Source organism: Nicotiana tabacum, chromosome 21, assembly GCF_000715075.1.
Source record: "Nicotiana tabacum cultivar K326 chromosome 21, ASM71507v2, whole genome shotgun sequence".
Classification (NCBI taxonomy): domain Eukaryota; kingdom Viridiplantae; phylum Streptophyta; class Magnoliopsida; order Solanales; family Solanaceae; genus Nicotiana; species Nicotiana tabacum.
This window is the reverse complement of record NC_134100.1, coordinates 92,304,316-92,316,606: the sequence shown is the minus strand read 5'-3', so window position 1 is coordinate 92,316,606 and position 12,291 is coordinate 92,304,316. Positions and strand designations below refer to the sequence as shown.

The window sequence follows — 12,291 nt, the reverse complement described above, 5'->3', positions numbered from 1 at the left end:
CAGAGGAAGTTTGATGCGGTATGGATCATTATGGGCAGGTTGACCAAGTCAGCACATTTCATTCCAATGGCAGTTACCTATTCCTCAGAGCGATTAGCTGAGATCTACATCCGCGAGATCTCCGTCTTCATGATGTGCTCGTGTCTATCATTTCTAATCGAGATACATAGTTCACTTTGCACTTCTGGAGGGTCATGAAACATGATTTGGGAATGCGGGTTGAGTTGAGCACAACATTTCATCCACAGACGGACGGACAATCTGAGTGCACTATTAAGATATTAGAGTATATGCTTCGCGCTTGTGTTATGGATTTCGGGGGTTCTTGGGACCCATTTTTGCCACTTGCGGAGTTTTCCTACTACAACAGTTACTAGTTGAGCATTCAGATGGCTCCCTATGAGGCATTATACGGGAGCTATGCCATTCGCCAGTAGGATGGTTCGAGTCGGGGGAGGCTCGGTTGTTGGGTACAGATTTGGTACAGGATACCTTGGATAAGGTAAAGATTATTTAGGATCGACTTCGCACTGCTCAGTCTAGGCAGAAGATTTATCCCGACCATAAAGTTCGTGATGTTGCATTCATTGTCGAAGAGAGGGTGTTGCTCCGAGTTTCACCCATGAAGGGTGTGATGAGGTTCGAAAAGAAGGGTAAGTTGAGCCCTAGGTATATTGGACCTTTTGAGATCCTTGAGAGGATTGGTGAGATGTCCTACAAGCTCGCATTGCCACCTAGTTTATCAGCGTTCCATCCGGTGTGACATATGTCCATGCTCCTAAAGTATCACGGTGATCCATCCCATGTGTAAGATTTCAGCTCAGTCCAATTGAACAAGGATTTGACTTATGAGGAGGAGTCAGTGGCTATTCTAGCTCGATAGGTCCGGCAATTGAGATCTAAGAGTTATTCTTCGGTTTGAGTGCAGTGAAGAGGTCAGCTGATCGAGAAAGCCACTTAGGAGTCCGAGTCGGATATGCAGAGTAGATATCCATACCTTTTCACAAGTCCAGGTACTTTTCTATGTCCGTTCGAGGACGAACATTTATTTTAGAGGTGGAGAATGTGATGACCCGATAGGTCATTTATAGATTTTACCCTTAATTTTGTGTTTCAAAATCTCAAATAGCTCCATTTAGCCTTCCTCGATTTACGCGTGAGGTCTGTGACTTTTTCGAAAGGTTTTTATGTGAAAATTTGACTAAAATTTGAAATCGTGTCTTAAAAACTCATATGAATTGACTTCTGTCAATGTTTTGAGAAAACAGACCCGGATCACTATTTTGACGATCCCGGAGGGTCCGTATCGTGATTTGGGACTTGGGAGTATGCCCAGAATTGAATTCGAAAGTCCTTAGCATGAAATATCATAATTTGTTGAAAATTTGAAGTTTAAAGGTTTAAACAAATTTAAAGTTTGACCATAGCTTGACTTTGTTGCTACCGGGTCCGTATTTGGGTTTCGGAACGTGGTATAAGTTCATTACTGTGACTTGTCTGCAACATTTGATGCAAAACAGAGTTTATTTGACGTGATTCAGACGTCCGGTTGAAAAGTTTCATGTTCTTAAATTTCATTGAAACTTCCACTCGTTTTGGTATTCGATTCGTAGTTCAAGGTGTTATCTTGGTGTTTTGACCACACGAGTGAGTTCGTATAATATTTTTGGAGTCATGTGCATGTTTTGTTTGTAGCACCGAGGGCTCGGGTGAGTTTCGGATAGGCTACAGTTGTTTTGAACTTAGAAATTTCTGGGTTTTCAACTTCTGCTGTCATCTGGTGTTTTCTTCTTCGCGAAGGTACTCCCGCGATCGCGAAGAGTAATCTGGGCAAGGGGAGTTTTGTCACAATCGCGAACGTGATGGTGTGCACGTGAACACGAAGTCCTGGTGGGGGTTTCCTTTTGCGATCGCGGGCAGCCTTTAACGAACGCATAAGGTTGAGGACCTGGGAGGGGGGACCAGTGTTTTACTCTATGCGAACGCGGGCATTGGCTTGCGAACGCGAAGGCCTGGGGGGAGAAGCGTTCACGAACGCGTAGGCCATCTGGGCCGCTGTGTATCACGATCGCGGCACGCCCTTCGCGAACGCGAAGAAGGCATGACGCCCAGACCGTAAAACATTTCAAATACGGGATTTCACCCATTTTTCACCATCTTTCCACTAGAGCTCGGCCTAGAGGCGATTTGGAGGAGAAATTTCATCACCCTTTCATAGGTTAGTGTACTTTAACTTATTTTCTTCCATTTCCATCATCACCCATTAATTTCTAGCCCTAATCTTTGTTCTTCCATGGTAGAAAATTAGGGATTTGGGAAGAATTGGGAGTTTTTGCAAATTTGGGATTTAGGCCTCAATTTGGAGTCAGATTTCGAAACTAATTACATAATCAGGCTCAGATGTGAATGGGTAGATGATTTTTTGTCTGAACCTCGTGTTTTGACCAAGCGAGCCAAGGGTTGACTTTTCTTTCACTTTTTGGGAAAAGTGTAAAAATCATAACTTTATGTATTGTAATTCATTTCCCTAGCATTATTTGATGTAATCGAGTCAATTTTGGTTAGATTCGATTGGTTTGGAGGTGGATTCTAGAGGAAAGGCCCCGGTAGAGTACTGAGTTGATTGCGGAGTGAGGTAAGTGTTGGGTTTAGCCTTGATTTGAGGAAATTTAGAACCCTCGAGCTATGTGCTATGTAAAATTCATGTGTAGTGGCGTATATGCGAGGTTACGAGTGTATATACGCCGTCAAAATACTTGTTTCCCTTCTTTTTCATATTTCATTAATTATTTCATTCCATGTCTTAACTGTTACATGCTTTAAATGCATCCCATGCCTTTATTTGTTACTTTTTATTTATTATTCTCGTGTTAAAAATGTTAGATTCTCCCATGCCTCAATGATTTACTGCTACTTGCCTTAATTGACTTACTTGTACCCTTTAGTTGTCATTTATTTGACTTGTCTTACTGCTTAGTGTTAATCATAGTGAATTCTTAGAGCCCGTTTGGACATACAAATTTTTTCTCTTTTTTTTCAAAAAACTTTCACTTTTTTCGTAATCAATGTTTGGCCATAAAATTTACAATTTTCACTTGAAAATGAATTTCGGAATTTTTTAAAAATTTGAAAAACTCCAAAAAACTGTTTTTCAAACTTTTCACTTCAGACCACTCACAAAAATTCAAAACCAACCCAAAATGGTATTCATGTCCAAACATAACTCTAATTTTCAAATATCATTTTCACTTGAAGAAATATTTTACTTTTTTTCAAAATTCTACAATTCTTATGTCCAAACGCCCACTTAATTTGTGACAAGATTTCCTTTTTGGTTTTGCTTCATATCCGTTAGTCATATAGAATTCTTGTGATTCAAGTTGTTAAATTTATTACACTTATTGAATTATTTATATTGACACAGTGGGATAGGGTTGCACGCCGCAACACGTGAAATAAGGGTGGATTGATACGGTGAAATAAGGGTGAATTATGTCACTGATTCTGATTACATGGTGGGATCAGATTGTGCGCCGTAACATATATTTACTTTTTATTATTGATATTTATATAGTGGAATAAGCGAGGATAGTGTTGTACGGTGGGATCGGGTTGCGCGGCGCAACAGCCTATGTGTTTCTATTCCTCATTGTGTTGTGTTGGCTTTGGTACTTTCATACGAGGTTCTAAGGATTTGTATTGCTGGCATTTACAGGTTTTTCTTAGGGATTTGAGTTATTTTCATGTGTTAACTGCTTTAATTCTTTACGTATTTTCCTTTCATGTCATTATTTTAATGCGTACAGGTTATATTGTAAGTGACCCGCCTTAGCCTTATCACTAGTTCGTCGAGGTTAGGCTCGGCACTTACAGAGTATATGGGGTCGGTTGTACTCATACTACACTATGTACTTCTTGTGCATATTTTGGAGTCGGTCTCAACATCGGTCGGTAGATTGCTCGGGTTGGTTATCAGCACGGAGACTTGAGGTATAACTGCTTGGCGTTCGCAGCCCTGAAGTCCGCTCCTGCTTTATTTTAGCTGTGTATTTTCATTCAGACCTTTATCTGTACTATTCTATTAGCTCGTGCACTTGTGACACCATCGGGAATGTATTTACATACTTCAGTTGTTATAATTTTCCGCACTTTATTTCGGTTACATCTCAATTATTTTAGTAAGTAGCATCATTTAAATTTGATTTGTTTCAAAATGGCTAAAAATTAATCTAACGTTGGCTTGCCTAGTAAGTGAAATGTTAGGCGTCATCAAGATCCCGAAGGTGGAAATTTCGGGTCGTGACAAATACAGGCTCTCCTTTTTCTAAATAAATTTGGACAATATAATACATTCTCAAATTAAATTTGTAATAGAGCATTACAATACGTTTTCATATTAAATTAGTAATAGGAATTTTTAAGAAGTATATCCTGAAAGTAATAGAATTACATGACTAAAGATATTTACTTGTTCAATTTTATATCATTTAGACAACCCTAAAGTAGTTATACTAATAGGATTTTTAAAGGTAATCATGTAGGATTCTTAACGTGTAGTATTATGTCCTAAAACTAATAGGAGTATAAGGCTAATATCTAGAATTCCAATTATGTCCTTTTATTATGAGTTATTATGCTTAATATTATAAGATTATTTTTGTAAACCGATATTGTATTCATACTTTTATAATAATATAGACATCTAAATATTTTATTAAACCTTCCTACATATTTTTAATAAGAATTTAATAGACAAATTTTATTAATTTTAAAATCTTAAATATTAAAAATTAGCATAGAAGGTATTGTAGTCCAAAAAATAAATTATTGTAGTTATGCCATTTCCCTATCAGTTCTTCCGTTTAATATTTTATAGCTATTTTGGTATGTTAATATTATATTTATGTTTTTATAATAATATAGGCTCTCCTTTTTCTAAATGGATTTGGACAATATAATATATTCTCAAATTAAATTAGTAATAGGACATTACAATACATTTTCAAATTAAATTAGTAATAGAAATTTTTAAGAAGTATATCCTAAAAGTAATAGTATTACATGAATAAAGATATTTACTTGTTCAATTTTATATGAATTAGAACGTACCAGACCTGAATATGCTGGCCCTTTGGGAATTCTTCAAGTTGTAGCAGATGGGACAAAACTACTTTTGAAAGAGAACCTTATTCCATCTATATGAGATACTCGTTTATTCAGTATCGGACCATCCATAGCAGTAATATCCATCTTTCTAAGTTATTCAGTAATTCCTTTTGGTGATCACTAGCCGATCTTAGTATTGGTGTTTTTTTTCTGGATTAGCCGGAAAGTAATTATACTAATAGGATTCCTAAAGGTAATCATGTAGGATTTCTAACGTGTAGTATTATGTCCTAAAACTAATAGGAGTATAAGGGTAATATCTAGAATTCCGGTTATTTCTTTTATTATGAGTTATTATGCTTAATATTATAAGATTATTTTAATATTAAAATAACCCATCAAATTAAAATACTGAGTTGGTCAATATTCTTTTTTGTTTAGTAGATTAGTCAATCCGGAGAATAGGAAATAAAAGATGAGAAGGGTCTTTGGTATAACTTGAATTCTGCAATTACAATCACCAAATTGTAATCCCGATAAATTTTGGTATTAATGATAAAGGAAATTATTCTTTTTGTTTGTTTATTTTCCTTGAAATAAATAATGAAGATAAAGCAACATAGATGTCAGCAAGATCTGTATATGCAAAGTTGGTGGCTTTACAGCTGACTCTATTGTCTAAATCAACTTTGGGATTAGATTAAAATAATATCTTAATGCAACGTAACGTTAAAAGATTAATATAATCATGTAATTCAACATTAAAATTAATTATTTCTTTAGGGTGATTAAAAAATTTAGATGTGTCTTTTGGACAAGACGGAATACTTTGTGAAAATTTGTCATAAATCTATTTTACATTCTTCAAAAATTGCTTAAACATAATAGCACAATATGTAATATTTGGGAAAATGGTAGTATTACATTTGTCCAAGTTCTAAGTATTAAATTATTTTTTAGCCTCATCCAAGCTTCAAGTTTCTAAATTATTATCATTTTACTCTTAATGAGATGATTGATAATCACACAAATTTTTATGACTTATTTTAGACTATATATTTTCAAAAAGAAAAAATTTAAGTTTCATGCTCAATCAAACAACATCACATAAATTGAGATGGAGTAAGTAATTATTGTGATGGGAGTAAGTACTTAGTACAATGTAGTGGCATGTATTTATTTTTATTGGAATATAGAATACAATTATTGAGATAATTTGAATACATATAATGGAGAGTACAAACAACAATAATTTTCACATTTAAAAAAAAGAACTTTGCAGCCTACTTGCATGGGGCAGGAAGAATCATCGAATCCCCTAATGAAGACACAGAAAATATTGCCAAATCCAGGATTTGGCATTTTAGAAATCAAAATATTCCTTTTGGTACCAGAAAACTACAAAAAAAAAAAAAAAAAAAAAAAAGGGATACGTGTGTGTCATAGAAATGGACAAGGTGTTACTAATTTTTAATTGTGTCTTTTCAGTAGTTGTTAAACCAAAAGCTCACATGATTGATAAATAAGTATTAATATTACTAAAAAACAATTTGTAAAACAGCAAATAATTATTTTCTTTTTGAAACTTAACATTTGGTAAAGGGGCCGTGTTTTGAATAGCTCATACGAAAAATGACATTATATATTCGCTCTTAAAATAATAATCGAAAAAATATAGTAGTATATTTTTGTATATACACACATTTCTATATGTTATATACAAAAAACATAAAAATTTTATACACTTTTGCGGTTATTGTGTGTGCATAGTTTTTGCTACGGGCTAAAACTGATCTTTGCCCTAACTCATAGGATTTAATGCAATCCATGGACATGTAATTAGGACATATTAATATACAAATTAAAAGATTTAATGTAATAAATTTATTAATGCTATTTTGTCAGAGCACTACTAGAAATCCAGTAAAAACTGACCAACGTTGATCGGTAATGGCCAATAACCGACCAAAACGCGACCATTTACGTGTTGACGGTATTTTAGGGGTCGGAAAGGCATACCGACCAACTTTAGTCGGTCAATTAAATTCAAAAAAAAATATTGCAAAAAAAACCGACCAAAGTTGGTCAGTTTTTTAATAATGTAATCAAAAAATTCACCATCTGAAAATCGAACCGGGGTCTGTACTGTGGCAGGATACTATTCTACTACTAGACCATTAACGCATTTTATTTTAAGACTGTCTTTTATTTGATTTATACTCTTTAATTGTATTTTCGTATGAAAATAACCGACCAGAGTTGGTTGGTTTTATTAAAAAGTAAAATTAACGACAAAAGTTGGTCGGTTTTTTTAAATGACCGGCTGAATTAACCGACCAATTTTGGTCGATTTTTTTAATATTAATTTTTATTTATTTTAATTGAAAAACCGACCAAAGTTGGTCGATTTCTTGAAAAATAAATTTCGCGGGACACAAAAATAATTTTCCGTATTTTTGCGCCAAAGAAAACCGACCAAAGTTGGTCGGTTTCGTAAAATAAAATTAAAAAATAATATTTTTTGAAAAACCGACCAACTTTAGTCGGTTTTTTGACCGACCAAAGTTGGTCGGTCGACCTTGATCGGATTTTGCCGAATTTCTAGTAGTGGAGTTTGATCGAATTTAAGAGATCCTAATAAACTTGATTATATTGGTTATACAAAGAAATCTAACTTAGAAATAACCCTATAAAGCAAATGTCACAGAAAATGAAAAAAAGAGGTACAAGAAAAAAGTTCTCAGTGTTTACTTCTTTTTTACTCAAATTATCATACATATGAAGGAATGTTTTAACTTATCCAACCCGAGAGTATCAATTGTATTCTCACTTATCTAAATTTAACTCGAATTTTCAATTTAACCATTGAAAGTAAAATCTTAATCAATTAAGAAAATATCACTGAAAAAAACTATATATCGAAGGATTGTAGTGTGTTTTCATAGTCGGTGCAAGGTTAGAAATCAGAACACATTGATTCCGCTCATTCTCGTCCTTCGCTTCAGGGCCTAGCCCTCGTTGTGGTCAGTATTTTATACTGTCGAGCAGTAAAACTTATACTTGTTCACTAATTATGACGTTTACCAGTGCCTCTTACCTCCTTCCTTTTCTGCTCACTCGTAGGGGTCGGGACCCCACAAAGGGGAAGGGAATCGACTGAACATCTCAGCCATTGGTGGGAATTTCGCCGCATCTGATCCCCAAGCTACATACCTTATTCTTTCCCTATTAGCAAACCATTGAACTGTTCTTCTTGCAATTGGAAGCCAAATCTTTTTCCTCCTTTCTTCCTTCACATTATTTGATCTACCACAATTCTCTCTATTACAATTCCTAGTATTGAATTGATTTTCAAATCTTGGACAAACTAAAATTTCTGACATCGCTCTTTTCTCATTTTGCCTTAACACTTTTGATGTACTTTCTAAATTGGTTCTTGATTCTGAAGATGAAAATCTGTTGCTTGTCATATCATTTATCATTTCAGTATTCAAAAACATCAAATCCGAAGAACTAACGTTGCTCCATCGATGTTTTAAGACAACATCAGAAACAACAATCCTATGATTGAACTTATGTAGTAATACTCTGTCTTGTTCTTCTGTTTGATCAAAAATATTATTTTCTTGAATTGGCAATTCTTCTTCTTTGACACCCTTTTCGGATTTCTTGAAACTGATACTCCCAATACTGAATCTTGATGATCTATTCATACCATTTTCCTCTCTTTGTACATAAAGTTCCAAGTTGGAATCTTCTCTCAGCTCAGATTGATTCCTTAAAAATCTAAAACTATTTGAATATGTTAACAATGAATGATCTTCAGCACTTACTTTATGCCTACAAAGAGGACAACTTGAATGTTTTTCAAGCCATTGATCAATACAGTTAATGTGAAAAGCATGTTTACATTTTGGTAACAATCGAAGAATTTCTACATCTTCGAATCTTGATAAACAAACAGCACATTCAAGACCATCTTTTGAACCTTTGAGCAATGAGAATCTAAAGAAAGGAAGTGATTCGATTATAGTTTTATCTATACCTGAGGAACTTCTTGTTACTGGTAGAATTAGTCCATCTTGAATCTGCGTAACGTGGACAGGAGGAGGCGATCTACGACAGAATTTGGCGTAGAGGAGGAGGAGAAATGTTAAGCAAAACATAAGGGAGAGGACACCAATAACAACAGCAATACTTGGCTGGAAATTGTTAGCTGCTGCATTTTGTGAAGATGGCATTTCTTGAAATGTATAGCCATTGGCTTTATTAATAATGTTTAAGAATAGGAATTGAAGGATTGCTAGAACGAGCATAGTTGAATGATACATGAAAAGAGTGTAAAGTTGGAAAATTAACAAGAATTCAAGACTTATCTAAAGGACATGGTTCAAGAAAATGTCCCTTTTATTTTGTGTGTATAAGGCATTAAAGTTATGGAGGGTAGTATGACATAAAGTTTGTTTGGTATTTTTTTGTATGGGGTCCTCTCAAAGAGTATTCTTCTTGTTTGTCTGTTTCTTGGCATCTTTTATAGGTTGTTCTTCTTGTATGTCTCAATCTCAAGAAATACTATTATTTATGGCGTGGGATATGGGATAGAAGTGTGGTGTGGAGGTAAGGTTTTCAATATGATTTAATATATATACACTGACTGTAACTATCCGATCGGTCGATTTGAGTATTATAACTTTGTTCCCCCATTTACTACTCAATTTATACTTTATAATTGTGTTTATGACTTACCGGGTTAGTTGGTTCGGGTCCAGAAAGAATTCGGAGTGAAATGAGACACTTAGTCTCATAATTAAAAATTTAAGTTAGAAAAGTTGACCGAATGTGGACTTACGAGTAAACGACCTCGGATTTGAATTCTGATAATTTCAATAGCTCAGTATGGTGATTTTGATCCTAAAAGCGTATCCGAAAAATTATTTGGAGGTCCGTAGTGGAATTAGGCTTAAAATGGCGAAAATTGAATTTTTGGGAAGTTTGACCGTGGGGTTGACTTTTTGATATTGGGGTCGAAATCTAATTCTGAAAATTTGAATACCTCTGTTATGTCATTTATGACTTGTATGCAAAATTTGAGGTCAATCGGACGTGAGTTGATAGGTTCCGGAGTCGTTTGTAGAAATTAGAAATTTTAAAGTTCATTAGGCTTGAATTGGGGTGTAATTCATGGTTTTAGCGTTGTTTGAGGTGATTTAAGGATTCGACTAAGTTTGTATCATATTTTAGGACTTGTTGGTATATTTGATTGAGGCCGCGGAGGGGCTCGGGTGAGTTCCGGGATGGTTTCAGATTATTTTTCCTTGTTTTGCCCTGCTGGAACTGGTATCTGGCATGGTTCTTCGCGAACACGAAGGGTCTCACGCATTCGCGAAGAAGGAATTTGGGCTGCTAGAATTTACCCATCACGAATGCGAGCAAGGAAATGCGAATGCGAAGAAGAGACTGGGGAAGCCTACGTGAATGCAAGTGGGCTGGCGCGAACGCGAAGAGGAAAGGGAGATGGGGCCTGCCTGGCGCTAAGCCTTCGCGAACGCGGATCGTGTCTCGCGAATGCGGAGGGCAGAGGTAGGAAGGCACCGCGAACGCGATGAAGAGGTCGTGAACGCGAAGAAAGAACCTTGGTAGCACATTTTTTTGTGCTTCGCGAACGCGAAGCCATGGTCGCGAATGCGATGAAGGCATTTCTGGGTAGAATTAAAAGTTCCAAAACGGGGGTTTTGAGTTCATAACACAAAATCAAATTGGGAGCACGGTAGAAGGTGATTTTTGGAGAGATTCTTGCGTGGGTGTTTGGGGTAAGTGATTCTTATCCAGTTTTGATTAATTTCTATGATTATGTCTTTGAATCCATCATTTAATGGGTGAATTAAGTTGAAAAATTTAGAAATCCCTCTTGGTTTAAATTGAAGATTTGAGGGTCGAGTTGAGGTCGGATTTTGGTAAAACTAGTATGGGTAGACTCGTGGTGGAATGCGATTTCAGATTTTATAACTTTTGTCGGGTTCCGAGGCGTGGGCCCCACGGGACATTTTTGAGCTAAATTTCAAATTTTTATGAAAAATTAGTATTTTCTTATGGAATGAATTTCAATAAATTTTATTGACTGAAACGAATTATTGTGACTAGATTTGAGGCATCCATTAGCCTATTTGTGAGGCAAAGGCATATCAGAGTAAAGAATTTCACATTTTGAGGTAAGTAACAGTTATAAATCTTGTCCTGAGGGTATGAAACCCCGAATTTGTATCATGTGATTATTTTGGAGGTGACGCACATGCTAGGTGATGGGCGTGTGGGCGTTTACCGAGGGAATTGTGACTTGATCCGTCCCATAAAACTGTAAAGTTGAATAACTCGTTGTTAGCTATATGCTCTCTATGTATTGAAGAAATTTGACTGTAAATCATGTTAGAAATCATGCTTAGGCTATGTGATAGTACTATTGGGACCCGCAGAGGTCGCTTACATGTTGAATTATTTGTTAATTGCTGTCTTGTTCTCAGTCATGATTTTACTTGCGTATCATACCTCAGTCCTTCTGGATTTTGTTGATACACTATGTTATCTTTGTTTGTGCTGATCTTGGTGATTTCCGAGAGCCGAGAGACTAAAGAGGTTGAGGACTGAGTAAGGCCGAGGGCCTGTCGGTGAGGTAAGGATACTATGTCACGTGAGTTATCCGTACAAGATATTATAGCACGTGAGTTGTCCGTGCAGCGCGTGAGTTGTCCGTGCGGATTATGGCGTTTGGGCTGTAGGAGCCCCTTCGGAGTTTGTACATCCCCAGTAAGCGCGGGTACCCATTGAGTGTGAGTATTGAGGACTGGGAGCCCAGTGAGTGATTGCTGTCCTGAGAGGTTGTACTTGCTTTTCATTTGTTGTTATACGTAGTTTCTATCTGTCATTGTTGTGAAATTTTCTGAAAGATTTTATATCCGGATTACATGAACTTGAAATATATAGAACTGATTTGACTTAAACTGCTAGATTTGAAAGCATGTCTACTCTCTACTAGAACTACTGAAAGTGAACTATAACTATGTAGCTCGTCACTATCTTCAGTTCCTTATTTATTATTGTTATTTGCTAAGTTGGTTATACTCATACTACACCCTGCACTTTGTGTGTAGATCCAGGTATTCCCGGACATAACGGGTGTTTATCCATTCG

At 35.8% G+C, this 12,291-nt stretch overlaps 1 protein-coding gene across 1 annotated transcript; it reads right to left on the bottom strand.

Moving 5' to 3' along the window:
- Positions 1–7,830: 7,830 nt before the first annotated feature.
- On the bottom strand, positions 7,831–9,703 carry LOC107775242 (E3 ubiquitin-protein ligase ATL42-like). Its single transcript, XM_016594957.2, has one exon. The coding sequence runs from the start codon at positions 9,435–9,437 to the stop codon at positions 8,220–8,222; it is 1,218 nt and encodes a 405-aa protein (XP_016450443.2). The 5' UTR covers positions 9,438–9,703; the 3' UTR covers positions 7,831–8,219.
- Between the last annotated feature and the right edge of the window lie 2,588 nt (positions 9,704–12,291).

Excerpts from the sequence above, each read along its gene's own strand:
- LOC107775242 (XM_016594957.2), bottom strand. The coding sequence starts at position 9,437 with ATGTATCATTCAACTATGCTCGTTCTAGCAATCCTTCAATTCCTATTC.